General features: G+C 31.0%; 1 protein-coding gene and 1 long non-coding RNA gene across 2 annotated transcripts; both read left to right on the top strand.

Moving 5' to 3' along the window:
* Window positions 1-4,184: 4,184 nt before the first annotated feature.
* Window positions 4,185-8,434, top strand: LOC124844034 (protein ENHANCED DISEASE RESISTANCE 2-like). The gene is made up of 13 exons (XM_047320885.2): window positions 4,185-4,310; window positions 4,552-4,626; window positions 4,896-4,949; window positions 5,044-5,109; window positions 5,172-5,233; window positions 5,658-5,788; window positions 5,874-5,920; window positions 5,991-6,091; window positions 7,013-7,108; window positions 7,184-7,248; window positions 7,349-7,420; window positions 7,509-7,658; window positions 8,198-8,434. The coding sequence occupies exons 1-13, from the start codon at window positions 4,185-4,187 to the stop codon at window positions 8,407-8,409; spliced, it is 1,257 nt and encodes a 418-aa protein (XP_047176841.2). The 3' UTR covers window positions 8,410-8,434.
* A 660-nt stretch (window positions 8,435-9,094) lies between these two features.
* Window positions 9,095-9,661, top strand: LOC148200604 (uncharacterized). Its single transcript, XR_015785431.1, has 3 exons — window positions 9,095-9,199; window positions 9,310-9,415; window positions 9,524-9,661. It is a non-coding gene; the product is annotated as an uncharacterized LOC148200604 (long non-coding RNA).
* Window positions 9,662-12,224: the final 2,563 nt, after the last annotated feature.

Here is a 12,224-nt window from a genome sequence, read left to right as displayed (position 1 = left end):
GGAGAACTAACCTACTTTCTTGGACTACAAGTCAAACAAGGTGAGAATGGCATCTTCATACATCAGTCAAAATATTGCATTGATCTACTGAAGAAATTCAAAATGAGCGAGTGCAAAGAAGCAGCCACAACAATGGCAACAAATTGTTATCTAGACCTGGATGAGAATGGTAATTTTTTCGATCAAAAACTATACAGAGGTATGATTGGTTCCTTACTCTATCTCACTGCCAATCGTCCTGACATAATACATAGTGTTTGCCTATGTGCTAGGTTTCAATCAAATCCAAAAGAATCACACCTTACTATTATAAAAGAGATTTTAAAATACCTAAAAGGAAATAGGAGTCTTGGATTATGGTATCCTAATGGGGCAAATCTTTTTCTAGAAGGTTATAATGATTCTGACTTTGGTGGTTGCAAACTAGATAGGAAAAGCACTAGTGGCATATGCCACCTTCTAGGTTGTTCTCTAGTGTCTTAGCATCAAAGAAACATGCTTGTGTGGCATTGTCCACCACAGAAGCTGAGTACATTGCAGCAGGAAGTTGTTGTGCTCAGTCTCTTTAGATCAAGAGCCAAGTAGAAGACCATGACATACTTTTAAATCATATACCTTTGAAATGTGATAACACAAGTGCCATAAATTTAACAAAAAATCTTGTACTTCATTCCAAAACCAAGCACATTGAAAGAAGGCATCACTTTATAAGGGATCACATTTTGAAAGGAGAAATCAAAATTGAATATGTGAATACTTTACATCAATGAGCTGATATTTTTACAAAGCCTCTGAATAAAGAAAGATTTTATACTATAAGGAATGAATTGGGAATACTTGATCAAAACTGCATAAAATAACATTGAGTGTATATGTTGTATGAGTGCAAAACTATGTTTATTCACTGTCATACATTTTCTTTGCATACTCATACTCAATTAATGACTTTATCATTTCACAATTGTACTCTATATTTGTACTAACACTCAACAAAGATGAAAAGAATGTGACTTGCAAGTCTGTTACTGAAAATGAAATATGCTCATATGAATTTGCATTGATCTGAAATGGACTGAGTTGATCTGAAAAATTTAATCGATTGCAAAAGCAGTGAAATCGATTAATATTCGTGAATGTAGTTTGAGTTTCTATACTACTGAATCATCTATTCTATCACATTCATTCTGATTACATATGCCTTCATGCCTTCTCATACTCAAAATATCATATCCGTTATTAATCCTTTTGAGTATTGTTGAAAGTTGCAAACTAAAATACATGTTACTCTAATACATGTTATTATATCTACTACATGGTTAAATATGAATTTGTTGTTCTTAATATGTTGCATATCTAAAATACTCATTACTGTTGGCTCTGATACTGATTGATAAAGGAAGAAATTAGTGAAATTAGAGCTACTACATAATGATAAGGGGAGCATCTATTTCTGATCTTAATCTGTAAAATCACATATTGATGTATTTCTGGATGCTATTTTGTTTCTAATTCCTGATATCTTTTTTGCTAATACCTAAAGGGGGAGAAATTAGTAATGTTAGTAAAAGGGGGAGAAATTAGTAATGTTAGTAAAAGGGGGAGAAATTAATGATGTTTCAGAAATTAGATATTGTTGTAACTAGAAATAACTGATAGAACCATTCTGGTTGTGCATCATGGTTGTGTTTTACATCATGGTTATGCATCATCAAAAAAGGAGGAGATTGTTGATAGGGGGAGCAATGTGAATGCTAGACCCAATCCCTCATGTGTTTAGCTTTTTATGATGACAACACATATATGTTTCTATGACACCAATAGAAATGTTTCTTTATAGTTTGATACATATGTTGCTAAACTATTTGGTCTGCATACTCATTATGGTCATACATGTGTTTACATCTGTTGTATGCATATCAATGTTTTCATATGTTAAAACCACTTGAACTAAGCAAATATGTATGAAGTAATCGATTACAGTAGTTATTTAATCAATTAAGTTCATCAAATAACTTATGCTTAAACTGTGGCAAACAACAAGTTTTAACCGATTATGTTATATGTATAATCTATTAAAACTCGTGCCTTTCCTAACACCTACTTGCAATGTGCAGTGATGAGTTTTTTAGGAAAAAAAAAAGTTTTCAAAATTGGCTAAGTGAAAAACTTAACCGATTACACTATTTATGTAATCAATTAAGTCTGGTATACTTTGAAATTTTTTTCAAGCTAAGTCTTAACTATAATAACGATCATATTTTCAAATATTTCGACTTATTGTTAACATGCAATCGATTACATTATTTGCTTAATCAGTTAAATTTGTTGTAATGTAATCCTGGTATAACTATGTTATAAGTGTAACCGATTAATCGGTAAAGCTATATAATGACATGTTGCGCTCTGCATTAAAGAGACTTTTACGACTTTGATCATATGAAGAAATTTCATATCTGATATCAGAGTGTTAAGAAAGAATTTGCAAGTGCATTGAGTTGCTCCATGAATCAAGATACGAAGAAGTTGATATTCTTGAAGGATAGATTTGAACGTTTTGTTGGCTGATCAACTACTGCACAATTTAGGTGTTTTCTTTCCTTATCAAACTTCGTTTTACAATAAAGAGATTGTGGTTCCCTATGCGTGTTGCCAAGAAGAAGAACATTGTGTTCTTGTGACTTTGAGAAGGGTCTCAAAGGGGTACTGTAGGGAAGAAGATTGTTCTTTTTGCAGGTGTGTTTTGCTATATTAGATTTGTGAGTTAGAGAGGAGATTACATTTTAGAGGTGTTCTTTGTAAAGCCTTGTTGTAAAAACTCAAATCTTTATAGTGGAAAGTCTTTCAATCTAAGGTTGATTGGAAGAGACTAGATGTAGGCATTGAGACCGAACCAAGATAAAAAGATTGTGTTTGTTTTCTATCCTTTAAGTCTTTAGTGCATTATTCTCATAATTGTATTGTGAGCTTAAAAGATCATTCTAAAGATTCCAAAAGGATAGCAAAAGAAATTATTTTTATTGAAAACCAATTCACCATCCCCCTCTTGGTAAGAGAAACAAGGCATAACTTTTATTACCGCCTTCTATTCAAATCTGGTTCATAATGTGTTAGATGACGAAGGAGAAGGAGACAATAACGCAAAATGAAAAAAAGGATAACAAGGGTTAGAGATTTGGGAACCCTCTCTTTACAAATAAGAAAAAAAAATAAGAAATCACTTTCTATATTGGTTATAATTAAAATCAGTATAGAAAGTTTTGTTGTTTGTTACAAAAATATCACTGCATCAACTTTTTATAATTGCTATAATTAGAATCGGTATAAGAAGTTTTCTTATTTATTACAAAAATGTCACTATATATACTTTTTATATCGGTTATAACTATAATCGGTATACATTTTTTTTCTTTATTAAAAAAATGTCATCGCGTCCACTTTCTATATTTCTTATAACTACAACATGTATAAAAAATATTATCTTAATTTCACTCTTGACACCCGATCATTTTTAATACCTGGTAAATTATAACCGATATAAATAGTCACTAAACTATAGTTTTTCACTAGGATTTATATTTAACATTTAACTTTTTATCTATATCAACATTATATTATATTTTGTATACAATTAATGTTTAAATATGCGAACATCATATTAACTTATTAATTTGTATTAGTAAAGTGTTTTCCCAATAAAAGTTAAAAAAAAAGGAAATTTAATTAAAAAAATCAAGTAAAAAAGATCAAAAATAATGGATCCATGTTTACCATCACATGATGATTGTAACACCCACGCGTAGTAATACTTTAACTATAAGATTAAACATGAATAGAAAACCTACTCTCATTTATTGGTATCATTATCACAAATTTTCATTTCTGCATTGTGATTTCTTGTTCGATTCTCTGATTCCATTTGGAATCAGAGGATTACGTTACGTCTTCTTTATCTCCTCTTTTGCATTTGTTAGACGTATATGAACATCAATCATAATTCTTTTGAAAAGTTTGTGAGTAATAAAAGTGTAATTGAAATCTTTGATATTCATTTATATATGTATATGATATACATGTATGTGTGTGTATATATATATAAATATCAATCACAGTGGAAAATCTGCAAGGAATTAAACGAAGTCCAATTCATTGATTTTTCACAATATTTCCCTTATAGTAAGGGTGCAATGGAGGGGTGGCTCTGTATTTTAACCTTCAATAGGTTTGGGTTCTGTTGCTCACACAAGAGATACTTCATCCTCAAAGAAAGTTTTCTTAGAAGCTTCAAAGCCAAGCCTATGTCCCAGATGAAGGTGCTCTCTTTAATGTTCATTTGTATGATATCATGCATATGTTTTTTCCTATCTTGAACATGATAATTTCTTGTGGAAAAAATACTTATGGTGTGGGAAAATGTTAGTTTCCCATGTCACTTTATTTTACACACTTTTTGTTTGGGTTATTAAGAACATATCTTTTGAAATAAGCACATATCTTTTGAAATAATATGTAAATTGTTTTAGTTGAATGACAATAAAAGCATTATTTTTTCAGGAGCCAAATAGAAGTACAATAATTGACTCTAACGTTCGGGTTATTGATAATGGAAGAGAAACTATCAACAAAAAGGTAAGGATATTAATTTGAAGTTTTACTTTAAAGTGAACTACTATACTTTGATATACACTTTGTAATAAAAATGCATCACTCCTGAATCATTTTAAAACTTTTCAACCAATAATAATAAATTGCAAACAAAAAGAAAGTGATAAAGAATACATTGTTACAATTTTTTGATATTTTATTGTTTTAGTAATATAATCTCAATGTTTTAACAAGTTTTCCTAGTTCCTTTTAACACTAATTGAATGGATATAAATTTGTTTTACTTTGTGTAGGTATTCTTCACCTTCACAATGCATAGTGCTTTAAATCAAAGAGATCAAGTTAAGGTGTGTGAGAATTAAGTGGCAAACTAATTTTAATAAATACATATATAAGAACAAGTTTTTGAAATGGTTGTACTCAAATTGTTCAAATGTTTAGTTGGGAGCAAGTAGTTCAGAAGAAGCTGCCAAATGGATACATTCATTGAAGGATGCTCAATTGAAGGTTCTGATTAATTTTTGAATAAATGTATGTTTTTCCTCAGAAGCTGATGCTACTTTTTTTAGGAGAATTCAAATCTGGAAATGAATTTTCTTGTTTCTTCCAAGAAAAAACATTCATCATTGAGGTAAACCACTTTCTTTTTTTCTATATGAGAATGTGAAATTTGTAATCTGTTAAGAAGAGTATCACCACGTATACAACATTTTTTTTATATATATGGACATTTTATTTTTGAGTTTAAGAACTATACACTCTCTCAGTTGAAAACTTTTTCACTGTCTACCATACAAGATTAAAATTCTTGTAAAATGTTGGAGATTACACACGGAATGAAAATATATGAGTACGAATCTCAAATTGGTTTTATAAGACTGAATCAAATTTAAAATTCATTAGTAAAAAAGTTATTAATAGACTTGCATACCAGGTTTGTGATTAAATAACAGTGTAGAAAAGAAATGCTTTAATTTACAAAGTATTCGTTACTTTCTTTTTTTCACTTTTTTTTATACTGTTATGTTCGCATACCTAAAGTTTTGTTGAAATAGAATGGGAGGCTCAAAAGAGAAAAAGTGGAAACAATCTATTGAATGGAATTTTCAGTCATGCATATACAATGAAGCAATGATCTCTGATGTTATTGCTCCATCACCATGGAAGATTTATAGTTGCCACAATGGTAAAGCTTTTAGTTCTTAGAGCTATCATTGTGTATCAGTAGCAAGTAGCTTCTTCTGTTATCTCAAAGTTCACTGCTTGTGTAGGACTAAGGATCTTCAAAGAAGCACCAGATTGGGGTTTCCATGGAAGAGTTAGTTCCTCCTACCATTATAATTTCAGTTTGATTTTTGGTTTCTTTGTCTAAAGTTTGTTGTATTCAGAATTCGGGATATCACCCAGTAATGATGGCAGTGAGTGTGATTGAGGGAACTTCAGAAGACATTTTCCAAACTCTTATGTCTCTACGGCCCTCAAGATCAGAGTAAGTAATTTAAGGAATGCTAGCAATACTGGGTGGAATAAAGAAAAAAGTATTTGGAAAACTATAATGTGAGTGAACCCTTTAAATTTTAAATTTTCTCAATGCAAAAAGTGATTATGCTATATGATTAGTCATTACCTTGACACCCAGATGAGAAATTTTAAATTTTTCTTTTGGTTTAGTTGCCATATCTTCTTTGTGTTTGCAAAAGGAAGACAAATACAATTTCAGACATGCAATTTTGTTGCACAAAGTGGTAACCTTGGTCTTGTTTTCCATATTAAGATTCATATCCAGCTAGTACTGACTAGTAAGAAGTTTATGAACTTTCAAGAGAAGCAATATTCATAAAAAAATTGATAAATGTACGCCTCCATGTGGTGTATACTCATTCTACACCTCCATCTGGTATTTATTTATTTGACCACAACACATTAGTTAAATTAATTCAATTATTGATTACATTCATGTCTGAACCAATATGTCAATTGTAATACATTCAAACACTACATAACCAATATGTGGACCCAACTTGATTGGCTAAACAAGTTGAAATAGTTGGTTAAATAATTCAATTTTTTGGTTAAGGGTCTCAACTGCGACATTGTGCTAATTGTATCACATGAAAGCAGTATGTGAGAATTACTAGGCCTGGTGCAATTCTAAAGGAGTGAGTGAACATGATAGAGACACATGCTATCCTCAATCAAGATCATAACACTTTGGTTAAACCAGTAAAATGTTTTAGTTAAATTAGTACAATTGTTGGTTAAAGTTTATATAAGTGGAGTCAAGTTGGTGTATGCAACTTTTGTGGTGTATGTCTATCAACACTCTATTCATAATAAATCATTGGTACTTCCTTGAATATAGATTTTTCTAATTCCACTTCAGATGATGAATTTACCTAGTGTTTTGCAGATGGGACTTCTGTACACACCAAGGTAGTGTGATAGATCACATTGATGATCATACTGATATAATTCATGTGAAGTTGTACAATGATCGGTTACCTAGGTAATCAATATGTGAAACTTTGTTGCACAGACAATTGGTTCAAGCATACTTGTTACTGATTCATCTCATTTATAGGGGAATGAAACCACGAGATTTTGTGTTGCAAAGATATTGGAGAAGAGAGAATGATGACACATATGGTACATATTTTGAAGTAAAATCCATACTATATGTGAAGTTCTAATTCATTTATATTATCAATCAACTACTTTTTCATCTTTTTCTTTGGTTCTGTAACAGTTCTGTCATTCCATTCTGTTCATCACAAGACTTGTCTACCACAAAGAGACTATGTTCGTGCATCCCTTCAAAGTAATGCAATGTGATTGCCTTATTACTATTCAAATGATACAAAATTATAGACAAATGCAACAATGATTGTAATCACAGTGCTTTACAGGTGGAGGATTTCTGATAACTCCTGCCAAAAATGGAAAGGCGTCACTTGTGAAACACATGCTTGCTATTGATTGGAAGTTCCGGAAATGGTATCCATGCCCTTCATCTGCTGCTACACCCCTGACCATTTCTTTGCTTGAGAGACTTGCAGGTTTGTTTAATATGGTTAATATAATAATCATTTGGGCTTTAAAGCATTTTGTATCAATCATGTATTAACAAAAACATTAATAAAAATGACTCTTGTGTGTAAAATAGAAGACGGCACACACAACATATAATTGGACTTTGTAATTTTGTGTATTTCATTGATGAATATCATAGGCCTTAAATAGCTTCAGGAATGAAGATAAATACAGTAACTCTAATGTTTTGAGCGTAAAATCAGTAATAATGACAGAATCAAATCAGAACAGATTGTGACAATAAATAAAAACGGTAACATGGCCAAATAAACTATGACAAATGAAATTACTAAGCTACCCCAAATTTAAGTTTATCCAACATTGTGTACTAATGAAGTTGTATAAGGACTAATTTCTAAATGAGTTTCACTTACAAATACAACATGATTATTTTAAACCTTGAAGTATGATAGAAATTATAGATATATTAGTTTATACTTAATCTTTCTGCATAAGGATTTTATATTAAACCCTTCCTTAGTCTTAGTATTTTCACCACTTGCAGCACTTAGAGAATATTTTAAGGCCAAAGATGGAAATCGTTCCTCTGAACCTATTGCAATGAAAGTTCATACTAAGAATGAAGTTACAAAGGATAACAAGAGGGTCATGAAACATGTAATGGAAGATAAAGCAGCGAAAGATATTTCTAACTGTACAAGTTTAACGGACATGAATGATTCAGATGAGTTCTTTGATGCTTATGAGCCAATGTAATATGATGAATTGGAGAATGAGCCTTGCTTTGAAAGCAACACTCTCAGGTACCTCATTCCTTACCAAGATTCTTTGATCTTGCATTCAGCTTTCCTGGTGTTGTTTCCCTTTATTGATTGTCAATAATGTAAACAGAATCATAACTTTTAACCCTATTTATGCAAATGTCAATCAATGTAGTCCTTTTCACCTTCTAAATTAATGTAGAGTTTTAATTGAAGTTATTATAAGTTTTTTATCTTTAAGAAATAAAATTGCTAATTTTATGTGTAATCCAATTCTTCAGAGACCAAAATGGTATACACATTTTAAGTTTATTGTTTCTATTCTCATTCTACTAGATCTTAAGTGTACTTTCTGATCTTCCTCATATAGTCTTACAAGCAGCACTTTTTTGCTCCAATCCAAACATCTATGTATTCTTTATTTTTTTGGAACCACATTCATGAATTAGATTCTACCTATCATACTGATATATCTAATGGGGTGAGAAAATTAGTTCAACTTGAAAATTTCCACTTTTTTCAAATTTCATAATGAACTTTAGGATTGCCAAAAATAAGAGACATGACTACATCAAAGTACTTAAAGAGAAATATTACTTAGCCTCTACTGAATTTCCTTAATTCTCATAACACCCTATTATTTATTCTTATTTCAGCAACAAATATTTTATCTTATAAATGTTGGGTATATCGAGGAGGAGGTTCCCTGTGGGTTACACAAACACTAATGACATCTGAGCCAATTATATAAGGGATGGACACCACTCTCTACCCAAAACCTTAAGGTAATGAGTTAATAGGTCTTTCATCTTTATATACTGCTCTACTTTCTCATTTCTATCCAATGTGGGACTTGGACTCACACTTGGATTCCCAACAATAAAACACCTTTTAGGATGGCATGTCCTATGATATTGATTGTTGATGGAGTTGAAGCTACTGGATGAACAAAGGACTTATCACCCCCAAATGTCATCAGCTGGTGGTTGGTACAAGACCCTGTAGGTTACTTTAATTTTATCTCAATATAAATTAACTAGATATGCCAGTTATTTAACATAACTCTAAAAGGTTTTCTCATAAAATGGTTCCAAATTTATGTTTTGTAGTTCAGAAGAAGGAACAAAAAACTGCTACAAGGGAGAAATGTGTGTTATGTCCTTATGGAGCCACTTTTCAAAATTATTCAAGTTGTCATTTGCATTGATGAATCTGATCCATCTTTCTTTTATATTTGTGTAAAAACTTATGTAGAAGACAAGAAAAAGGTATCTTTTTAAAAACTAGTACCTATACTGTATCTAATTGTGGAAATATAGCTTGTAATACATGTATCATGTCCATGCAAAGCTTATAATACCTACTGGTGGCCCAAGTATTGAATATGTGCATCATAACTTCTGAAATTATAAGATCTTGATCATCCTAACTTCCTATAATATCTGTGTTCCATGTTATGAAGAATAAAAATATATGAACAACTCAACTAACAATGTAAATTGCTATATACTTATGTTTTTGTAGAAGTTAACTTCTGTCACAGGTCTTAGAATAAAGAAAATTATTGTGTCACATATGAAACTCAATCAAATTTTCTTTTTTTGCAAAGTTAACAATATAATTGAACTAAGAGATTAAATTTCTCTTATTCAAGGTCAAGGCAAAACACCTTGATGAAAATGGTGGGTGCAGATTGGATTCGATTTAACACACAACTAGATGATCCATGTAGTAGTGCAGGTACCATAGATCAGGTTTATTTTCTATTCTTAATTTGCTACTTGTGTATGGTTTTCTTATATTGTTCATGACTTCATAGGTTTGTTCATGGAGATTATGCTTACAAAATCTAAAGATTTAAGCTAGTACCATATATTTCTAAGGTTATCTTCGTCATATATTCTAACAAAAAGTTCAAATTAAAGTGTATCTTAGCATGTTTAATTGAATACTTAGAAGCACTTAATACCAGAAATTTAATGACTACTGTGTGATTTGTGCTGATACTGTAATACTTCTCATTTTCATGGCTAACTTTTTTGTGTATGGACCCACCAAAATCATAACTGCTTCAGGTCCAGTAGCAGGTTAGCCTCCAATTCGTTCCTTCTAGAAGAACATTTCAAATTGGAGCTCTTCTAAGCTAGAATGTCAACATGTTCTGGACAACATTCCCAGCACAAAACCTACTCACCACTGAGCCACAATCTTGTTTGTGAAGATCAATATGGATGGTGTTCCTATAGGGAGAAATTGGAAATCAATGCTTATGATATCTATGAAAACTTTCCTCTGTTCTTGATGTTGTTGATGAGATGTTTAGAAGTCTCTTTGCAGGGTATCACTCTCTTGGCCTGTTGTATAGTTGTGTGCATGTAGTCAATTTAATCACATTTGTTGTTGAAACATTTGTTTGAATATGGAGATTTTTTCTTTGAGAATGAAAGTTAATCATTATCTTTGTGTTAGGTACATCTTTTGACCAACTAGTAAACATATTATTGAATTTAAAGTACAATGTTAACTCCTAAGGAAAAGAGTGATTTGGATAAACTTTTCAATCTCAACCAACTTCGTTACAAGCTCTCTTTTTTGACTTCTCCATGAACACCTATAATGTTATAACTTACAAGGAATAAATTCCTATGTCAATCAAAAAGATCTTACAAGATGCTTATCCAAACAAAGCATAAATTTCAATCTTTAACAGTTGAATAGACATTAACTTATGTCAATCCTTTTGCTCCTTAGAATTTCTTGAAAGTCAAATTTCTAAGTGGTCTTTCATACCAACTGACTTTTCATATTTTTCTTTTCGTTATTTTGTGATGATAAAACTTGTTGCAGACATGAAGTTATCTCATACTCCCTCTTCCCATTGTTGTTCTGGAAAAAAGATATTCTAGTGCTGGTGGAATTCAAAACAAGGAAGAGGAAGAGAAGAGAAAGTTGGAAGTTGAGAATATACTCTTGTTTATGAAGATAATGAAGGAGACAAGAGGCATCTTGGAGACAATATGATTTTAGATTAATAAGTTCTGACTTGTTATTTGACTAACATACACCAAAAACATGTTCAGAATTTAAATATTCGAAAACCAAATTCTGAACTGGCAGTGTAAAGTATGCGTGTAAATAAAACCTACTCTCTGCTATTTGAGGGGGGAAAATGTAACAGTGTGCTACAATTTGTAGAAAAAATTCACAAGGGCAACAGAGATTTTGGATACTCATTACAATTGTTCTATTAAAGCAGAGCAAGCAAATGGGTATGGTTTCAGCTGTAATATTTTGGACTTTTATAGAGACCAAGGTGGGCTTTTTAACAGAAATTTTCTGTTCTAGATTGTCTTTCCAAAACAAGAATCTCAAAACAATGTTTCATCAAATAAGAATATGAATCATAACAGCTTAAAATAAATATCAGAAATTAAACAAAATACTAATTATTTTTCATTTAAGGTGGTCTTAAAAACCGACATTATAGAACAAATTCATCATCTAACATTTTTATGATGGTTAGACATCGATAAATTATACTTTAGGGGTTGGGTAAATCAATTTACTTATTACCGAATTTAAAAAATTAAAGGGTTTTCTGATTAACTACAAATTGGTATCCATATCTGATATGGATACAACTAGGTAGAAGAATATTGAGTTGACATGGGATTGGGGTGCAGCTACGACGTTTAGGGAATATGAATGAGGTAAAATTAGGGTTTGGAAAATAAATTAAAAATTCATGGTAAAAGTAAAAAAGTTTTAACCTTTAACCTAAGAATAGTTTTGAAAATAAAAGAATTTGAG

The sequence above is a fragment of the Vigna umbellata genome, chromosome 4 (genome assembly GCF_029865625.1).
Source record: "Vigna umbellata cultivar VRB3 chromosome 4, Vumbellata_1.0, whole genome shotgun sequence".
Lineage (NCBI taxonomy): Eukaryota > Viridiplantae > Streptophyta > Magnoliopsida > Fabales > Fabaceae > Vigna > Vigna umbellata.
The sequence above is the reverse complement of the archived record's forward strand: the minus strand, read 5'-3'. Positions and strand labels throughout refer to the sequence as shown.

Bases quoted from the DNA above. Each gene is read 5' to 3' on its own strand.
- LOC124844034 (XM_047320885.2), top strand. From the start codon at position 4,185: ATGGAGGGGTGGCTCTGTATTTTAACCTTCAATAGGTTTGGGTTCTGT. The intron at 4,311-4,551 runs GTGCTCTCTTTA...TTATTTTTTCAG, and splicing joins AGCCTATGTCCCAGATGAAG to GAGCCAAATAGAAGTACAAT. The intron at 6,092-7,012 runs GTAAGTAATTTA...AGTGTTTTGCAG, and splicing joins CTACGGCCCTCAAGATCAGA to ATGGGACTTCTGTACACACC.